General features: G+C 41.9%; 2 protein-coding genes and 1 pseudogene across 2 annotated transcripts; 1 reads left to right on the top strand and 2 right to left on the bottom strand.

Moving 5' to 3' along the window:
- Positions 1-2625: 2625 nt before the first annotated feature.
- On the top strand, positions 2626-5931 carry LOC139420467 (charged multivesicular body protein 5-like). Its single transcript, XM_071170649.1, has 8 exons — positions 2626-2999; positions 3557-3661; positions 3864-3910; positions 4071-4164; positions 4271-4342; positions 4548-4656; positions 4987-5102; positions 5348-5931. Exons 1-8 carry the CDS (start codon positions 2931-2933, stop codon positions 5396-5398), a joined length of 663 nt encoding a protein of 220 aa, XP_071026750.1. The 5' UTR covers positions 2626-2930; the 3' UTR covers positions 5399-5931.
- Positions 5932-6305: 374 nt separating this feature from the next.
- LOC139420568 (FAST kinase domain-containing protein 3, mitochondrial-like) lies at positions 6306-13980 on the bottom strand (annotated as a pseudogene).
- An 8-nt stretch (positions 13981-13988) lies between these two features.
- LOC139420468 (myosin regulatory light polypeptide 9-like) lies at positions 13989-19536 on the bottom strand. The gene is made up of 4 exons (XM_071170650.1): positions 19449-19536; positions 16885-17098; positions 16313-16474; positions 13989-14511 (listed from the first exon to the last, which is right to left on the bottom strand). Exons 2-4 carry the CDS (start codon positions 17066-17068, stop codon positions 14339-14341), a joined length of 519 nt encoding a protein of 172 aa, XP_071026751.1. The 5' UTR covers positions 17069-17098; positions 19449-19536; the 3' UTR covers positions 13989-14338.
- Between the last annotated feature and the right edge of the window lie 1308 nt (positions 19537-20844).

The raw sequence follows: 20844 nt of genomic DNA, 5'->3' as shown, positions 1-20844 counted from the left end.
GCGCTAAGGAATGCATTCACATATATCTACACACTTTTATACACACATACATTTATTATTATTATTATTATTAATTTATATTTTATGTCAGTTTCAGCATTATGGACATGGGTGTATTTGTGGTCCATTTGGCCTGTCCCACAGCTTCCTTCAGTGATGGGTTGTGAGTGGCTCTGTTGATGAACTTCTGGCCAATGATTGACTGTCTATTGTTGATTGATGTGAGTCCAGATATGCTGTGAATGTGGTGATTGCTGATGTATCTTGGTTGTCTGTAAGCCATTTTTATTGCCATGTTTTGGATGATCTGTAGCCGATTCACCTGCTGTGGTGAAGCTGTTATCCAGGCTGGTAGGGCGTATCCAAAGAGAGATTGGATGTAGCTGATGTAGACTTTCAGCACTGTCTGAGGTGAGGCTCCATGTTTTCTTCCACACAGCGTTTTTAGGTGGTTTAGTCTTTTTTGTCCCTCCCTCTCTATGTTCGCTATATGGGTTATCCAGTGCATGTTCTTCTGGAAAGTGACTCCAAGGAATTTTGCTTATTTTTCTATTTTTATTGTTTCACCGTAGAGTTTGAGATCTGTGGGCTTCCTGTTTTTTTTGCTGGTGCTTCTAGTAAAGGGGACCCATTGAGTCTTTTGTGGGTTCAGTTTTACTCACCACATGTTAGACAATGTCTCGATCATTTCAATAGACTTCTGGAGTTTTTTTGCAGTAAGTTGAGGACATTTGGAGCTGGACCAGTAGCAGAGGTCATCGGCAAACTGTGAGACTTGGCCTATGGTGGGTGGAGGGTAATAAATATCTGATATGTAGAGTAGAAAAAGTAGTGGGCTTAGAACTGCCCCATGTGGGACACCTGCTGTACGGCTACCCTATATACCCTACATTATGCAAAACGAATGCCACGGGCCAAGCTTCCCCACCCCTTTGTTCTCACGGAAAAACTCCCGCACACACTTTTTTCTGGCCCTTTCCACACTGCTAATGCAAGACAAAGGACTGAAACAGCATTTTAACAGATTACTGTGAATTACTATGATGATTCATGTTAATTATCTATGTTCATGCTCATGTTTTGAAATGATACTTGATTAATATTTCAATAACTATTATCAATAATCCTGAACATTAATTCAGTCAACTGGTCGAGAAACGTATTATCCCATTACGTTCATTGTCAAATTCATCAACCAACATGATCTAGCCACTCTGCCTTCTCACACAAGAAGCCAGCTCAACAAGCCCCGCCAAAAGCTCGTGCTGTCAGTTGCAGCGCAAGCAAAGGGCATGTTGAGGTAAATTTGTTATCTGCGAGGGTTGCATGATACAATGTTTTCGAGGGCTGTCTTTTGTGTTTTCTATTACGGTTCTATGAGATATTAAGATGTTTACATAATGCATGTATATGAGAGTTGAGGTTTGCGCATATGACTAGTGATTATTTGGCCGGGGTTCAATACCTGCTTTTTTATCTCTCTAAATTCAAAAGACCACCTACCCCTTTCGATGCGTGGAACGAATGTTGGTGGGGCTAGGTCTTCATAAGGGTGCTAATTTTAAGAAATTCACAAAAGCTCTGAGGAAGGCAGTGAGGCCGATACGTAAGCTTATTAAAAATCAGTGATACTATAAAGAGAGGTGGGCGGTTTCCTTTTTCCTTCGTTTTTTTCTCTCTCCCAAAACCAATAACGATATATGTATAACTGTAAAGTAATGAATGACCATTTTAGAAAATCATGGGACATACAGTCTTTTGTTGCATGCTATTTTATGTCAATCAAGGTTAGGGTTAGGTTTAGGGTTAGAAAAATTGTGACCATTACAGCTATATGTAACCGATGTGAAATGGCGGTGGTGCAGCGCTATAATAGCGTTTCAATCTGTGACGTCACTCGCTCTGAGACCTTGAAGTAGTTGTTCCCCTTGCTCTGCAAGGGCCGCAGCTTTTGTGGCGAGATGGGTATGCTTCGAGGGTGACTGGTGACTGTTGTCTGTGTGCAGAGGATCCCTGGTTCAGGCCCAGGTTGGGGCGAGGAGAGGGACGGAAGCAATACTGTTGTTACATTGTGTTACAAGTCAGGGTTGGGATTCAGGGTTAGGGCTAAAATAGGTTATACCTAGGGCTAGGGGTTTCAAGGTAAAAAACAGTATGGGTTTAGAGCGCTCTTGCTCCGCCCTGTGGCCTTCTGTGGGTACTACATAACTAATTCGTGACATTTGCTATGTAGCAACTGCGTCAGATCTACAGATCAAGGAACTGGACCTGTCCATTTGGTTTGCAACTCAGTGAACCTGCGCAGCATTCGCTCAATTTGATGCCTACGAACAAACATATTTCGGTGCATATCAAATTATCCAGCAGCCATTTATAATGATATAACAAATCGTAAAAAACCTCGGTCTTAATTTAAAAATGTATTCGGGAGAACAGGGACATGCATTTTGTTCAGGTTTACACCTTTTTCTGAAAAAAATATGTTTAACCATGACCATAAAATGTTTGATGGCTTTGCGCCAGCCATCGATAAAGCTGTGGGTCACAATAACGTGTTCCCAAGCGAAAAGTGGGCGTGCAATAAACTCGTTTTTATCAGAAAAAAAGCGTTGTTAAAAATCTCATGTGTCCAGCCTATTGTAGGGGTGCCCATGGGGCTGGGAATCAGAAATGTCCGGTTCGAGAGAGGCAGGTTTAGGTTTCCAGTGTTAGAGTAGTGCATAAATTGTCATATGCTGCAGTATAAGGGCGTTATACACCAGTTTCGTAGGTGGCAGAAATGCAACATTTATTGGATGCCAACCGCTGTGAAACCTAATCGAAGAAGAAGTATGTGACGTCAGCTCTATGTTGCTTCCGGGTTTGCTTTATTTTCCCTGACGTTCAGGTAGATTCTTTGTTGTTTTGAGTTATTGGATATTTATTTCAAAATGAACCGTATTTTCGGCCGAGGAAAACCGAAGGGACCACCACCAAATCTCACAGACTGCATAGGGAATGTAAGTATATACGGAAATAACTTACAGAGTAGTGTCAATGACAAACAAAATAAGTTGGCTTGCTGGCTAGCTAGCTAGCTAACTGAATGACAGCTGATTGTTCTAGCAACAATGGGAGAAAGTTGTGACAGCCCATTGAAGACATATAGCTCATAAAATACTCTTTAGCTACTTAATGTTATCGTGAAAGTTAGTTTGATTAGCGTTTTAACAGTGTCCAAGTGACTTAGCTAGCTAATTAGCTAGATGACCAATCGTCAATAGGGAGTTCAGTAGGGTGATGCTGGTTTCTAATGTACGGTAAAAAAGTGCTGCTCCAACCAGTTTTATGTTTGACCAAATCAGGTGTTAAGCTAGTGCTATTGACAATACAAATTGATTGAAGGAAAATATAACATTGTTTAAAAAAAAAAAAAAAAATCTTTATAATTACCAATACATGTATTCAAATAACTTTTTCTGTTACCAACATACAAAGATTTGACTCTTACAAGATCATTGAAATATGAAAACAGTCTACATGGTTAACTTGTGCCCGTTCTTTCTCTCTTAATAAGGTTGACTCGCGAGCGGAATCTATTGACAAGAAGATTGCCAGACTAGATGTTGAACTGGTCAAGTACAAGGATCAGATGAAGAAGATGAGAGATGGCCCTTCAAAAGTAAGATTTAACCCTACCCTGAGTGAAGCAGATGATGAGCTGTGATAGTAGACAGATATGTTTACCTAAGTCATTCTATTACACGTGTAGGCTAATGCTGTTCTTGAACAAAACAATACAGAAGTATGGCCCCACTTGTTCTCAGCAGTATCTAGCTAGGTCTGATGTCACGTGAATTGTTTCCTGTTAATGTTTTCATCAGAACATGGTCAAGCAGAAGGCGATGAGGGTACTGAAGCAGAAAAGAATGTGAGTAACTTATGAAGGGAGTCTGTCAACGCACCATGAACCTCAAATCAATCAGGACACATATCACATTAACCTAATGAACCACATCAAGTAGCAGTAAACCGTCATGATATGAGCGCATAAAAACATCTGTATTGATCATTTCAATCTTGTTTTTCAGGTACGAGGGCCAGAGAGACAACCTCACACAGCAGTCCTTCAACATGGAACAGGCTAACTACACAATCCAAACTCTCAAAGACACAAAAACAACAGTAAGGGGCCACAGTAATGTACTGACTGTAGCACCTAGTCACAATTTACTGTAGTTGTTATGCCAGGCTGTTCTCTGGGTTAAAAATCTCAGATTTTGCATTATAGGTTGATGCCATGAAAATTGGAGCCAAAGAGATGAAGGCGGCCTACAAGAACGTGAAGATCGATCAGATTGAGGTATGTCTTTTTCGAGTCCTGATACACTACAACACCTTTTGGTGGTCTAACGTAGAAGTGCAGTAGTTTTACTACAGACTCTTGTCTTGAAAGACTCAACATATATCAGCCATCTGATCTGGGTCATAATTCATCCAGGTAACGTGAATGGCCTATTGTGATTGAGAGATGTTTGGGTTAAGAGTTCCATGTTTTCCTGATGCAGGATCTCCAAGACCAGCTGGAGGACATGATGGAGGACGCCAACGAGGTGCAGGAGGCGATGAGCAGAAGCTACGGGACGCCAGAGATCGATGATGATGACCTGGAAGCAGGTCAGTGCTGTAAGAGTATGACACAGCCACAAGGGAGACAGTACACGTTTGGTGTTGCTCCAGTACAGGATAGGTCTATATTAGAACATTGCTGTAGGTCAATATTTCATCATTTCCCGCCGCACTACAGAGTTTTGTTTTTTATTTTATTTCACCTTTATTTAACCAGGTAAGCTAGTTGAGAACAAGTTCTCATTTACAACTGCAACCTGGCCAAGGTAAAGTGCTGTTTACTTCAGCACAGTGATACAACAGCAGTCAGTGCAGTCCTTATGTCAATAGACTGCATGTAATAACTGCGCATCAATGGCTGTGTGCGTGTGATCCCAGAGCTGGATGCCCTGGGAGATGAGCTCCTGCTTGATGATGACAGCTCCTACCTGGATGAGGCCAGCACTGCCCCCTCCATCCCAGAAGGAATACCCAGTGACAGGGCACCAAACCGGGTAAATCTCTCTCTCTCTCTGACCACTGTATTCATGTTTACCCAGTTTAGTCTTGAATAATTTACTGGGGCATTGTGTTAAATCAATCACAACTGACACTGTTTCGTCAATACAGAAGACGGATGCATTGTTCGAAGGGTTCATTTTTGTTTTTAGGACATTACATTGGATGAAGACACATTCTGCACCAATTTAGATATAACTGGAGTTTCCTACAAAATTGTCATTTATTGTCTGTTTTACAGGATGGAGTTCTGGTGGATGAATTTGGCCTGCCACAGATCCCTGCTACATAATAGCAGGCAGAAACCAATGGCAACACTCCCAACTCTTTTTTTTGTTTGTTTTTAATGTATAGCCTTTTTACAACATATACACTGAGTATACCAAATATTAGGAACACCTTCCTAATATTGAATTGCGTGCCCCCCCCCCCCCCCCCCCCCCAAAAGAAATCATTCTTCAACCTGTCTCCTCCCCTTCATCTACACAGATCAATAAGGGATCATAGATTTCACCTGGATTCACCATGAAAGAGGCTGCTTTGTATACTCAGTGTATATCCGACTGACATGCATTACATGGTGGTGGACAGAGAAAAACAACTTGCCTTAATTAGGTTACCTTGATTGAATAACTGATAATGTCAAAAATATAAATCAAAAATTGATAGTGATGCTTGGCTATGTTCAAAATGATTGTTCTTTGTATGAACACATGTACTTTTTTCCCCCTCCAAGGTGATTCTTGGTATTTAGATGTTCTAACTTTCTACTGCAGCACTGTATTGCCAACTACCAATAAATATACATGTATTATATATTTCAAATTGTGGTGGTCCATCATGGTGGATTATAGAGAAGACTAAATAAGTCATTTCACTATACAATAGAACACTAGTAGTGTGTAGAATTACAATTACTCAAAAGCTATAAATACATGATTTCTTGACTTTCTGCTTTCTCTTCAGGTAGAAATGTTGGACAATGTGGCACTTTGAGATGAGAAAAACAGTGCCCAAACTGTATAGCGCACAGTGTTATAGTTGTATGACAGCAACAAAGGCCTTATTTGAACCTGTAGCTGAGGGGAAAGATATTCTTGTGAAGATGTTCAACAACCTCGGTCTTGTTCCGAAGCTTCTCAAATTCATAGTAAGAAATCTACAAAAACAGACTTCTATTAGTTACAGATGGAGCACTGAGAGCAAAGAGTAGATCCAAATGAATACAGACATGCTCTTCTTTGAAAGAGTAGATGCCTAGAGACAGGCAGAACACGAGCAAAGGGGCTGAAATCAGAATTTACAGCAGACAGAACACTCAAAAAGATCAAATCATCAGTGAAATGGGGTATTGAGGGTTGCAGCATGCATTTCCGACCTGAACAACTTCATATCCCAGAAGCCTCATGGCCTCTTTTCCCAGCAACTGTCTTGTGTTCACAGTAAACCTCTTGTGGCTATCCTGCAAGGACACAACAAAATAACAGAGCGCATGGGCCTGAATAAAATAGCTATAGTAGAACAATTGCATCACCTATAGTGCATTCGGAAAGTATTCAGGCCCCTTGACTTTTCCACATTTTGTTACGTTACAGCCTTATTCTAAAATTGATGAAATTATTTTCTCATCAAACTACACACAGTACCCCATAATGACAAAGTAAAAACACGTTCAGATTTCTTTGCAAATATAAAAAAAATATACAGTGCCTTGCGAAAGTATTCGGCCCCCTTGAACTTTGCAACCTTTTGCCACATTTCAGGCTTCAAACATAAAGATATAAAACTGTATTTTTTTGTGAAGAATCAACAGCAAGTGGAACACAATCATGAAGTGGAACGACATTTATTGGATATTTCAAACTTTTTTAACAAATCAAAAACTGAAAAATTGGGCGTGCAAAATTATTCAGCCCCTTTACTTTCAGTGCAGCAAACTCTCTCCAGAAGTTCAGTGAGGATCTCTGAATGATCCAATGTTGACCTAAATGACTAATGATGATAAATACAATCCACCTGTGTGTAATCAAGTCTCCGTATAAATGCACCTGCACTGTGATAGTCTCAGAGGTCCGTTAAAAGCGCAGAGAGCATCATGAAGAACAAGGAACACACCAGGCAGGTCACAGGTTGTGAAGAAGTTTAAAGCCGGATTTGGATACAAAAAGATTTCCCAAGCTTTAAACATCCCAAGGAGCACTGTGCTAGCGATTAATATTGAAATGGAAGGAGTATCAGACCACTGCAAATCTACCAAGACCTGGCCGTCCCTCTAAACTTTCAGCTCATACAAGGAGAAGACTGATCAGAGATGCAGCCAAGAGGCCCATGATCACTCTGGATGAACTGCAGAGATCTACAACTGAGGTGGGAGACTCTGTCCATAGGACAACAATCAGTCTTATATTGCACAAATCTGGCCTTTATGGAAGAGTGGCAAGAAGAAAGCCATTTCTTAAAGATATCCATAAAAAGTGTTGTTTAAAGTTTGCCACAAGCCACCTGGGAGACACACCAAACATGTGGAAGAAGGTGCTCTGGTCAGATGAAACCAAAATTGAACTTTTTGGCAACAATGCAAAATGTTATGTTTGGCGTAAAAGCAACACAGCTCATCACCCTGAACACACCATCCCCACTGTCAAATATGGTGGTGGCAGCATCATGGTTTGGGCCTGCTTTTCTTCAGCAGGGACAGGGAAGATGGTTAAAAATGATGGGAAGATGGATGGAGCCAAATACAGGACCATTCTGGAAGAAAACCTGATGGAGTCTGCAAAAGACCTGAGACTGGGACGGAGATTTGTCTTCCAACAAGACAATGATCCAAAACATAAAGCAAAATCTACAATGGAATGGTTCAAAAATAAACATATCCAGGTGTTAGAATGGCCAAGTCAAAGTCCAGACCTGAATCCAATCGAGAATCTGTGGAAAGAACTGAAAACTGCTGTTCACAAATGCTCTCCATCCAACCTCACTGAGCTCGAGCTGTTTTGCAAGGAGGAATGGGAAAAAATTTCAGTCTCTCGATGTGCAAAACTGATAGACATACCCCAAGCGACTTACAGCTGTAATCGCAGCAAAAGGTGGCGCTACAAAGTATTAACTTAAGGGGGCTGAAAAGTTTTGCACGCCCAATTTTTCAGTTTTTGATTTGTTAAAAAAGTTTGAAATATCCAATAAATGTTGTTCCACTTCATGATTGTGTCCCACTTGTTGTTGATTCTTCACAAAAAAATACAGTTTTATATCTTTATGTTTGAAGCCTGAAATGTGGCAAAAGGTCTTAAAGTTCAAGGGGGCCGAATACTTTCGCAAGGCACTGTACCTTATTCACACAAGTATTCAGACCCTTTGCTATGAGACTTGAAATTGAGCTCAGGTGCATCCTCTTTCCATTGATCATCCTTGAAATGTTTCTACAACTCAATTGGAGTCCATCTGCGGCAATAACCAAGCCATGAGGTCGAAGGAATTGTCCTAGAGCTCCGAGACAGGATTGTGTTGAGGCACAGATCTAGGGAAGGGAACCAAAACATTTCTGCAGCATTGGAAGGTCCCCAAAACCACCGTGGCATCAATCATTCTTAAATGGAAGAAGTTTGGAACCACCAAGACTCTTCCTAGAGCTGGCCGCCCGGCCAAACTGAGCAATCGGGGGAGAAGAGCCTTGGTCAGGGAGGTGACCAAGAACCCAATGGTCACTCTGACAGAGCTCCAGAGTTCCTCTGTGGAGATGGAAGAACCTTCCAGAAGGACAAACATCCCTGTAGCACCACCAATCAGGCCTTTATGGTAAAGTGGCCAGACGGAAGCCACTCCTCAGTAAAAGGCACATGACAGCCCACTTGGAGTTATCCAAAAGGTACCTAAAGACTCTCAGACCATCAGAAACAAGATTCTTTGGTCTGATGCCACAACCATGGTGAAGCATGGTTGTGGCAGCATCATGCAGTGGGGATGTTTTTCAGCGGCATGGACTGGGAGACTAGTCAGGATCGAGGCAAAGATGAACGAAGCAAAGTACAGAGAGATCCTTGATGAAAACCTGCTCCAGAACCTCAGACTAGGGTGAAGGTTCACCTTCCAACAGGACAATGACCCTAAGCACACAGCCAAGACAACGCAGGAGTGGCTTCATGACAAGTCTCTGAATGTCCTTGAGTGGCCCAGCCAGAGCCCGGACTTTAACCCGATTGAACATCTCTGGAGAGACCTGAAAATAGCTGTGCAGCGACTCTCCCCATCCAACCTGACAGAGCTTGAGAGGATCTGCAGTGAAGAATGGGAGAAACTCCCCAAATATAGGTCTGCCAAGCTTGTAGCATCATACCCAAGAAGACTTGAGGCTGCCAAAGGTGCTTCAACAATGTACTGCTTTGTCATTATGGGATATTGAGTGTAGATTGATAAAGGAAAAAAACGAATACATTTTAGAGTAAGGCTGTAATGTAACAAAATGTGGAAAAATACATTGTTTTTACCTCTTGAAGATATCGTCGATGTCACTGGCAGGCAATACATATCCATCCTCATCCAGCTTTATTTCCACATAACAAGCAGGATTTGTCTTTGCACCTTTATTTTCAGTATAGGTATAACCATAACATTGTCTGAAGCATAGAATTAAAGCTTACATGTGTTGTATCTTAAAATGTGCTGTCTGCATTACCTAGTGTGTAGCAGTATGGAGTGAGAACTCTGGAAGTGAAGTAAGCACGGGCCCCTAGTAGATCCACTAGTCCAGTTTTCACATAGTTGTAGAGGTGTCCGTCAACCGGCATCTCCAGAGACCGACCAGGAGTGAGGAAAAACTTGACACGGTACATAGGAAGGAGCCTTGGACCCTGGGGTTAAATACAGGGTGTTAAAGGTGAATCAGAGGATAGTGAGCTAGGATTGCAACACTGCAGTTGAGCAGAAGTGGCAATGCTATCATATACAGTTGAAGTCGGAGGTTTACATACACCTTAGCCAAATACATTTAAACTCAGTTTTTCACAATTCCTGACATTTAACCCTAGTAAACATTCCCCGTCTTAGGTCAGTTAGGATCATCACTTTATTTTAAGAATGTGAAATGTCAGAATAATAGTAGAGAGAATTATTTCTTTCAGCTTTTATTTCTTTCATCACATTCCCAGTGGGTCAGAAGGTTACATACACTCAATTAGTATTTGGTGGCATTGCCTTTAAATTGTTTAACTTGGGTCAAATGTTTCGGGTAGCCTTCCACAAGCTTCCCACAATAAGTTGGGTGAATTTTGGCCCATTCCTCCTGACAGAGCTGGTGTAACTGAGTCAGGTATGTAAGCCTCCTTGCTTGCACACGCTTTTTCAGTTCTGCCCACAAATTTTCTATAGGATTGAGGTCAGGACTTTGTGATGGCCACTCCAATACCTCGACTTTGTTGTCCTTACGCCATTTTGCCACAACTTTGGAAGTATGCTTGGGGTCATTGTCCATTTGGAAGACCCATTTGCGATCAAGCTTTAACTTCTTGACTGATGTCTTGAGATGTTGCTTCAATATATCCACATAATTTTCCTCCCTCATGATGTCAACTATTTTGTGAAGTGCACCAGTCCTTCCTGCAGCAAAGCACCCACACAACATGATGATGCTGCCACCCCCGTGCTTCATGGTTGGAATGTTGTTCTTCGACTTGCAAGCCTCCCCCTTTTTCCTCCAAACATAACAATGGTCATTATGGCCAAACAGTTCTATTTTTGTTTCATCAGACCAGAGGACATTTCTCCAAAAAAGTACGATCTTTGTCCCCATGTGCAGTTGCAAACCGTAGTCTGGCTTTTTTATGGCAGCTTTGGAGCAGTGGCTTCTTCCTTGCTGAGTGGCCTTTCAGGTTATGTCGATATATGACTTTTCGCACCAAAGTACAATCATCTCTAGGAGACAGAATGCATCTCCTTCCTGAGAGGTATGACAGCTGCGTGTTCCCATGGTGTTTATACTTACACACTATTGTTTGTACAGATGAACGTGGTACATTCAGGCATTTGGAAATTGCTCCCAAGGATGAACCAGACTTGTGGTGGTCTACAATTTTTTTCTGAGGTCTTGGCTGATTTCTTTTGGTTTTCCCATGATGTCAAGCAAAAAGGTAGGCCTTGAAATACATCCACAGGTACACCTTCAATTGACTCAAATTATGTCAATTAGCCTATCAGAAGCTTCTAAAGCCATTATAATGTTCTGGAATTTTCCAAGCTGTTTAAAGGCACAGTCAACTTAGTGTATGTAAACTTCTGATCTGCTGGAATTATGATACAGTGGGTACAAATTATACAAATTATGATATAAGTGAAATCCCGGGTTAAGCGGGTGTTAAGGAGCACGGTTTGACGGGTCATGTTTTGGAGCACGCATGACTCGACTTTTGCCTCTCCCCCAGCCCAATGAGGAGTTGCAGCAACGAGACAAGATTGTAATTGAAATTGGGAGAAAAAGGGTACAACACAAAAAAAAAAATCTTTCAATGTTTAACAAACCATATAACTATGCACAATGACTAGCTTTTATCAATTTCCAGACATTTTTACACAAACACATTTACAGGAAGAACTGTGCAGATACAAAGTTTGGTAACAGAATAAAATTGATTTTACCGTAATTATGTTATCAAACTTTAAATATTTTTTTATTTCATTTAATGTGTAAATTGTTCAAAGTAGTCATTGTGCGTAAAGTAGTATTGTTTGTTAAACTTTGAAATCAGTGGTTTTTGTTTGGTATACATTTTAAAGTGAGTCTCAGCATAATTCCGTTACAGTGGAATTGCCCTGTGGGCTTATCAATGAGAGTACCTTGTAATTTCTGGAGGAAGTAGAGGTTGAAGACTTTGGACACAAAGTTGACAGGGAACCTCTCTACCAGGATGTAGGAGTGCAGCAGGTTGAGGAGTACTGCATCACCTTGGTAACTGTCTCTGGGTGGGAAGTAAAAGCCATCTAAAGCACGTGTCTCTCCATGACCTCCACCAAGAAGGAGTGTGCGTAGCGTTTAGGAGGTCCTGGTAGCTGCCCTCCTCTCCTACTCCTGCCTGCAGCAGTCCGTATACAGCAGTGAGCTCTGCTAGGCTCCACTGGCCTGGCTCCTGCCTCTGTACCTGCTCCAGCATCCCACAGCCTGGGCCCTCCAGGGCCAACAGTGCCTGGCCAAAAGTGCACAGCTGTCCCACGCTCATCTGGCTCCCATCCAGCCGCTCATGGCACTCTGATACCAGCCTCACCGCCAGCCTGCTCCAGGGGTCCACGTAGAGGTGTGTGCAGGCCAGCAGGGCAGAAACCAGCCCGGTCTCCTTCAGACGCCTACTCTAGCTGGCAGCACAGCACACTGAAGGGTCCTTCTGGGTCAGCCACACGGTGCAAGGCTGCCATAGTGTCAGACGTGATCGCCACAGTGCAGAGGAGTGCAGGACCTGTCTGGAGGAAGAGCAACTGCCGAGGCGGTCCAGGAAGGCTTTCTCTTCTGCGACAGTGGGTCGGTGCAGCTGGCCGACTGACCCAGTGGCGTAGAAAGAGTCCTTGGCAATGGTGGACTAACTCATACAAGCTGGCTGACTGAGTCTGCCAGCGGTCTCTGGATACAGCGATCCGCTGAGGTCCATAGGTACGCCACACACAGGGGCTCCCCTACGAGAGCACACAGAAGTCTGGAGATGCGACCCAGCCCACCTGGAGGACTGAGGCACAGTCTGCCCGAGTAACTGAAGCCTCTGGATCACCTTTAAAGCCATGGTTCTGTTCCAGGACTCACCAGGTGGTTCCAACCTGCATGAGTATGAGAAAAGATGAACCTTCAAAGCCCTGTTAGTTACCAGAACACCCTGAAGGCACAGTGAGGCCAAAACATTGTTATTTTACCCAATAAATTACTGGGAGATAGTGTGCAACTTTTAGTTTAGTTACCAGAATCACTACAGTAAAAAAAACTATGGTGATGTGAAATATTTATATTGGAGTCAAGTGTTTTCCATAAACACAGGTTCATGGAATGCCCCATTCATTTTGATGTTAATTAACCTTTGCTTGCTGGTTGTTATCAAACCACAAGCAACATATGACTAAACATACCATGACCTAGCCATACTGTTACAAAATTCATACAAATGTCAGCTTTTACAGTGCAACCCATAATCTAACAGGGGATGCTGCAAAACACGTGTAAGATCTAGCCACCGGTCCAGCGTGGTTCTGTAATGAAGGTGCTCAGTAGTGATTGGCCCCTTTAACTTAACATTTTTCACTAAGCCACTAAGGGGCACTACAACACCAGAGTTACCAACAGACTCACTGAAGTTAGAATGTGTGTGAGAAAGTTAATGTAAATGTCACTAAATATGGCAACAAAATTGACGAAACAGTTAAGTGCAAGCGGTAATGATTGTTAATAAAGCAAATGTTACAGTATGGTTTGGTCTTTGCTGTAACAGTGCCAGATGATTGACTGCTGCTATGTGCATCTTTAGGAATTTAAAAAAAAACTGATGACGAGGATCTGATACATTAGTTTAGTATCTAGTTAACATCCAGGCTGCATTTACACAGGCAGTTTAATTTGGATCTTTGGCCAATCCTTTTTCCTAGATATTCCTCTGAAATGTGTGGTTGCCATCTTTAAGATGACTGTATATAAAGTTAACCGATTTTAGTATTATCTAGGAATTTCAAACTAACCCGTCACTGTAACCCTCTTCGACACGTCCACACACGCTAGGTGGAAAGGGTAATGACTGAGAAAATTCCTTGTTGGGAAATAACATACCAGCACAGGAGGAAGGGAATCAGCTTACTAAACATAGCATATTATTTCAACAGTTAATTCATGATTTAAATAGGGTAAAGAACAGAGCAATATACAAGTTGATAGTCATTTATTTAAAGCTTATATTTATTATAAAATGTAAAAATTCAGCTAGACCAGACCATTTGAGTAGCATAGGCGCTTGCTTCCAGAGTTGCATTTTCCATTTCACGTCACAGACAAGTACATTGTTTTGCAAATTCACCATCACCCGCTACAATTCTCAATACAGATGTGCAAATCTGTCAGTATTGAAATGGGACCTCAGATACGGTCAAAGCCATTGTTTCACCTTGCTAAACATGGATTTATTAGAGCTGAGACATGCAGCAAGATGGTCTAGCTGGGGGTAAAAGAGTAGAGGGGTCAGAGAGAAACCATAATACGACTGGCATGGCTGTGGCCTTAATCATCCTTGTCCTTGGCTCCGTGTTTTAGGATGCGTGTGAACTCCACATAGTTGAAGTTGCTCTTTTTGTCAATGGGTGCCTCCCTGAAGAGCTCGTCCACCTCCTCGTCTGTGAAGCGGTCACCCATTGTGGTCAGCAGCTCTCTGAGGTATTCCTCCTGGATGACACCTGAGGACAGACAGTGTGATGCAGTGAGACAGGTATGCGAAAATGCCCATGTCATGGTTACTCCCATCGGGTGGTGATGCATGGGTTATTCATTTGTTGACTCACAACCAACCCATCAACATTTATTTTTAAATGCCAAGCATCTGGCCAACCCAATATGAAACAATAACATTAACCAAGACATTTTATCGAAGTTGACAGAAGCATATTTCTGTATTTACAATCCACAGCCCGCTCAAGGGTGATATTCTGAAATTAAATTTCGGGGTAGGGATACTAAAGGAATAAAACAAAAATGCCCAATGTGTATTTGTAAGCATGGACCCGAGCCCTCACCTTTTAGCCTAGTAAATTTATATGACAAATCCTGGGGCAGGCTAACTCAGGGCTAACCCCCTTTATTCTGAATAAATTCTTAGCCATGAGTTGGGGACCAATGAAATCAGATACACTCCCGCAAAGATATCATCCCCTTCATTTGAGAAAGACACCGGATAGTATTTACAATTGAAAGTAAACAAATATTTATGTTAAAATACCCATTACACATTGAATGGCAGCATTTGCATTCCAAACTGTTTTTCCACACTATTGTATTTAGAAATGTGCGAAAGGATAACTGACAGCCAACCAACCATAGACATAACCCATCGATGGCAGTTCCCATTCAAATCAAGACTGGCAGCCATGGGTAGTTTTATTAAAATTGCCAGGGTTGGAGGTTCCAAACCCGTCTATAGATATGTCTATGGCCACAACGTGTTCCACAGATAGGCGCGAAAGGAGTGGGAAAAAGCACACAAAAGACAGCATTAAGTAATAAAAACACAGCAATTCAACAAGCCCATTTAACACCATAGCCGTCTGTCATTTTGAAATCAGCACAAATTAAAATGACAGAGTGGCCCATGGATTTATGTTTCAACATTGTCTCAACGAAGAGTTTGGTGTTCGACTAGCCATGTGCAACATGCACCCGCAATTCATTACAAGCCTGCTAGAAATACAAGAATTTCAGGTCAGGCTTCAGCCATAGTACGATGATATTGCTCATCCATTGTAGTATGGCTGAACACTGACCTGGAATGTGTAGCTAACTGAAGCTGGCTAGCTTTATAAAATCCTGAGTAAATCTAGCTTGCTTCATAGTATACACCTCTGGTTTAATCATTTTGGGAATAAACCCCTGGGAGTCATGGTTTACCCACCGGACCCAATGTTACTGGGACAGCCCAAAAATCCAGTCTATGCAGCTAAGACAGAGACTCCTCAGGAATTGTATCTTCATCAAGAACCCCACAAACACATTCTCACCCTTACCGGTCAGGCAGATGGCATCTAAGAATGACGTCTGATACCAACAGGCTCAGCGAGCTTCTATCCACAAGCCATTAGACTGCTGAGCACTTGAACCGGACTGAGCACCTGCTTTGATTCTCTGCACCTTAGCACGCACACTCATGCTACACACCACAACTGCCACGAGACCAATTATACTGCTCAATTTACACACTTGCCCCCCACTACACGTGAAAATATTTGACTATAAACGGCACCTTCCTGTGTAACTTACACTTTATTCTACTGCCATTTACTTGTCATTGTTGCATTGTCGAGAAGGAACTTGCAACTTAACATTTCGATAGACCAGGACTAATAAAACTTAAGTTCTCTACACAACTACAGCATCCATTATCAGTCTCTACAACAGTATGAATCAATACAGGCCGACACTGACAACATTCCTTTCCACTTGGAATAATTCCTTGAAGAAAAACCCAATGATTTGTTATAGGCTTACCTGTGCCTTCTTCGTCGAAGCAGGCAAAAGCGTTTCTGATGACGTCCTCAGGATCTGTGCCGTTGAGCTTCTCTCCGAACATGGTGAGGAACATGGTGAAGTTGATGGGCCCAGGCGCTTCAGTCATCATAGCCTCCAGGTAGTCATCAGTCGGGTTCTTCCCTAAAGAACAAACAGTGCCACATTAGAACAGATTGTATTCAACTCCCTGTTAGTTTTACAATAATATCAGCATAAATTGTTTCAATCCTATAAAACAATGGTAACAGGGTAGTAGGGAATGTTGGACAAATGCATGTTCTTTGTGAATGCGCGACTGTTTCAATGGAATGCCTCTTCTAAAACCAACTTACCAGGTGGGAGACAAGACGGACTGGGTCCACAAACACTACAAAGTTTAACGCTAAGCATTGAACAAAAGAGATATGCAATCATTTAAAAGGGAGTCCAACACAAGCACACTCAAGAGATATCACAAATCATCCAGTGCCTCAGTTTCACATTAATTCACTCAATGTTCAAGAGAAAACCATGGACAGATTTCAGCTCAGCTAAGGGCTTCAGAGACACACCTAGTGAGGCAAGCATGTCATGCAGGTCCTCCTTGTCGACAAACCCGTCGCGGTTCTGGTCGATCATGTTGAAGGCCTCTTTGAACTCCTGGATCTGAGACTGGTCGAACATGGCGAACACATTGCTGGTAGCGCGCTGGGGACGCTTCTTGGTGGTCTTTCCCTTGGCCCTTTTGCTCGACATTTTGGCTGTTTTGTGTGTTTACCTGCGAGGCTGAAAAGAGAATATTCCTGAATAAGAACACAGCACCAGATGTGTAAAATCTTAAAAAGTGACTTACCCTTTCAATCAGACTTATAAATAGTGTGATGTCAATGAAGTTCAATTCTAGGGACATTAACATTTGAGGATACATAAGGGTCTACAAAAACAAACAGGGAACCTGGCTCATGTCATTACCCAAAATAAGATTTGACTAGTCATGCCCAGCTTTGTGGCTATGGGCTAATCTAAGTCGGACTCTCGCAAATTATTCCCCGGAGATGTGTCCTCACTGTGCTATAAATGGAAATGTTCTACTGCTGTGAAGGTTGTTTCTAGCTGTTCCCTTTGCACAGGATAAGAAACTACAGATGTGAGAATTCCCTTTTCAGGCAAGTTCAACACCGTCTTATTCGAAGAGTTAGAAGGCCCCTGCCTCGAATATGCCTCCCTTCCTAGCAAGTAAGAGGGAGCCAGTGGTCCATGCCATTGATTCACTATTATGGCAACACAGCTGGATAAAACCGATTCAGTGACCTAATTTGAGGTTGAACAATGATAGGGGGACTGAATTCAGGCTGAAGTTCTTTCCAAGACCACATATCCTTTTCTATTGAGGGTAGGTGAGAAATCTAGTGACAGTCTAGGCATCATTAACATTCTATATAATATTTTGAGAAATAACTTAAGGGGAAAAAAAATCTCATGCCAAGTTAGGGCTACGTCAAATATGGGGCAAAAAACTGCTGCCAGCTGTTAATACTTGCATAACCTAAAGTAATGTAGATCGTAGTATCGTAGAAATTAACATTAAGCACAAATATCAATTTACACAAATTTGGAATGACTGAGCAATAAGCTACAGATAGACAGCTGACGTTAGGACTTGTCCTGAACAACATTAGCATGAACAACAATACTGGAATCTGCAGTTAGCCTTCAAAATAAAAGACACCCATTGAAACTGATGCAAACAGCTACAACTGTGATCATGCCACAATAGGACTAGATAACGCCAAACAAGGTTTGAACGTTATAGATAGTTATAATTTGACAAAAATGAAATCATGATCTAGTCCCACTGCATTTGAATACAGAATTTCATTGGGGGCATACTTATAAGCACTCTACAGACTAACCTATGAATTGTTCTCCAATGAAATGGGGTATCAGCCTACCCAGTGACACAGAACACAACTTTGTAGATTTTACACAAATATTAGCGTCTTAGCTCTTATTGCCGGACTCTGAAACAGCCACTGGAAGTCATGCTAGCAGATACCCATGGACTTTCAGTCATTGCGCTAACACTAGTTAGAGGTAGTTTCGTGAGCCAATGCCAACTTCATTCATACTGGACCGACATAAAATTGGAATCCATAAGTTAATCTGACCCATTGCAGAAATCCTGAAGTACCCCAGTCAGCCTGTGTGTATGGAACAATATTGCGATGTACACCCTAACCTATGTGCACCCATGAAATTGGTTATCACCCTACTCAGAACTATGTAAGGTTTCCACAAGTATTTGCATCTTAACTCTTGTGGGACTGAAATCAGCTAAATTAAGCTCAGGCAACCAATGTGCATTCCACAGTCAATGTCCGGCTATAAGAGCCAAGACGCTAACATGTGCGTAAACTCTATAGTTGTGTTCCTTGAGTGTCACCGAGTAGGCTGATGACCCATTTCATAGGTGCACAACACAGACTGTACAGTGCATAAAAGTATGACCTCAATGCAACTCTGAATTAAAATACACCCACAGCGCGATTTCAGGTTTTATTTTATGGGGTCAAACTAACGGTAGCTTGTTGAACTTAACATGCCAACCTTGGGTAGGTAGTATGAGCAAGTCCAATTGTGTCATGATTCCATCATTTTTATCCGTTTGCATCAGTTTCAATGTGGAACTTTTATTTTGAAGGCAAACACCGATTCCACTGTTCACAGGGGTCGCAACACACTGGTGACGTTAGCGACATTGTTGAGATACCATTACGAATCCCAGGACGTCCGCTACGCTAGTTACTTGGTTTTGGTACACATTTGCGTCGTTATAATAATACTTACCCAACTACCGTACGGTCTGTTATATGTAATTTAAAACGATAAATGTGCTCGTTAGAACGAAATGTTAATTTCTCCCCATGCAGGAAATACTGTAATTTTGGCAGCTAACAAGCCGATATAGCTAGCTTGCTAACCCCGCTAGCTAAATCAGCCAGAAAACACATACATTGATAGTAACACACGTGTAGCTTCGACATTTTAAGCTATATAACTGGCAGTTCAAAAGTAGCATGAAATTAACAAGTGAAATAATACTTCTTACGTTCAAATAAGCATATTAAAGACCTACCTAATTCCGAAAAAATGGATAGTCAGTTAGCCCGTGCTGCCCTCTCTCTCAACCACCGCCCTAACTTCCTAATAATGGTTTCGCACAGGAAATACAGGCCAAACCAACTTCGGGATATGGGGAGGACTTTACAATGTCTAAATCATTTGTATTTGTATTCAATTATATTTTGCACCGTACAATAAAATACATATTTAGATATGTCTTTAATGGTTTTTTTTAGCTTTGACTATACATAGTTTATGTAAATGCTCGTAAATCATTTAAGTTTTACTTTGGTAAATCCCCACGAGGTAATGGTGTTTTCTCAAAAGACATTCTTGACATATGCCCAAATACGGAGAAAATAAATGCATCTTCCTGTGCCTAATCATGAGTAAGATAACGTTGCTTTGGTGACACGATTTTAATTATATTAAAACTCGGATTTCACAAAACATATACAAAAATAGAATTATTATAGTTAAGCCATTTTCAACACTTCTACACTAGTTGAGCCCCACCCCCTTGTCATAGGCCAAAGGAACAGCAAACATAATTATTATTACTTATTTATTTGTACCTTTATTTCACCTGGCAAGTCAGTTAAGAACAAATTCTTATTTACAATGATGGCCTACCAAAAGGCAAAAGGCCTCCGGCAGGGACGGGGGCTGTGATTAATAAATATATAAAAACTCAGCAAAAAAAGAAACATCCTCTCACTGTCAACTGTGTTTATTTTCAGCAAACTTAACATGTGTAAATATGTGTATGAACATAACAAGATTCAACAACTGAGACAAAAGAAGTTCCACAGACATGTGACTAACAGAAATGGAATAACGTGTCCCTGAACAAAGGGGGTGTCAAAATCAAAAGTAACAGTCAGTATCTGGTGTGGACACCAGCTGCATTCTGTACTGCAGTGCATCTCCTCTTGGACTGCACCAGATTTGCCCGTTCTTGCTGTGAGCTGTTACGCCACTCTTCCACCAAGGCACCTGCAAGTTCCTGGACATTTCTGGGGGGAATGGCCCTAGACGCCACCCTCCGATCCAACAGGTCCCAGACGTGCTCAATGGGATTGAGATCCGTACTCTTCGCTGGCAATGGCAGAACACTGACATTCCTGTCTTGCAGGAAATCACGCACAGAACAAGCAGTATGGCTTGTGGCATTGTCATGCTAGAGGGTCATGACAGAATGAGCCTGCAGGAAGGGTACCACATGAGGAAGGAGGATGTCTTCCCTGTAATGCACAGCGTTGAGATTGCCTGCAATGACAACAAGCTCAGTCCGATGACGCTGTGACACACCGCCCCACCATGATGGACCCTCCACTACAAATCGATCCCGCTCCAGAGTACAGGCCTCGGTGTAACGCTGTCTTAGGCGTCTCACAGTACGGACATTG

Source organism: Oncorhynchus clarkii, chromosome 11, assembly GCF_045791955.1.
Source record: "Oncorhynchus clarkii lewisi isolate Uvic-CL-2024 chromosome 11, UVic_Ocla_1.0, whole genome shotgun sequence".
Classification (NCBI taxonomy): Eukaryota; Metazoa; Chordata; class Actinopteri; order Salmoniformes; family Salmonidae; genus Oncorhynchus; species Oncorhynchus clarkii.
This window is presented reverse-complemented; position numbering and strand designations above follow the sequence as displayed.

Bases quoted from the DNA above. Each gene is read 5' to 3' on its own strand.
- LOC139420467 (XM_071170649.1), top strand. From the start codon at position 2,931: ATGAACCGTATTTTCGGCCGAGGAAAACCGAAGGGACCACCACCAAAT. The intron at 3,662-3,863 runs GTAAGATTTAAC...TGTTTTCATCAG, and splicing joins TGAGAGATGGCCCTTCAAAA to AACATGGTCAAGCAGAAGGC. The intron at 4,165-4,270 runs GTAAGGGGCCAC...TTTGCATTATAG, and splicing joins TCAAAGACACAAAAACAACA to GTTGATGCCATGAAAATTGG.
- LOC139420468 (XM_071170650.1), bottom strand. From the start codon at position 17,068: ATGTCGAGCAAAAGGGCCAAGGGAAAGACCACCAAGAAGCGTCCCCAG. The intron at 16,475-16,884 runs GTGTGTCTCTGA...TTTGTTCTTTAG, and splicing joins TGACATGCTTGCCTCACTAG to GGAAGAACCCGACTGATGAC. The intron at 14,512-16,312 runs GTAAGCCTATAA...GTCTGTCCTCAG, and splicing joins CTTCGACGAAGAAGGCACAG to GTGTCATCCAGGAGGAATAC.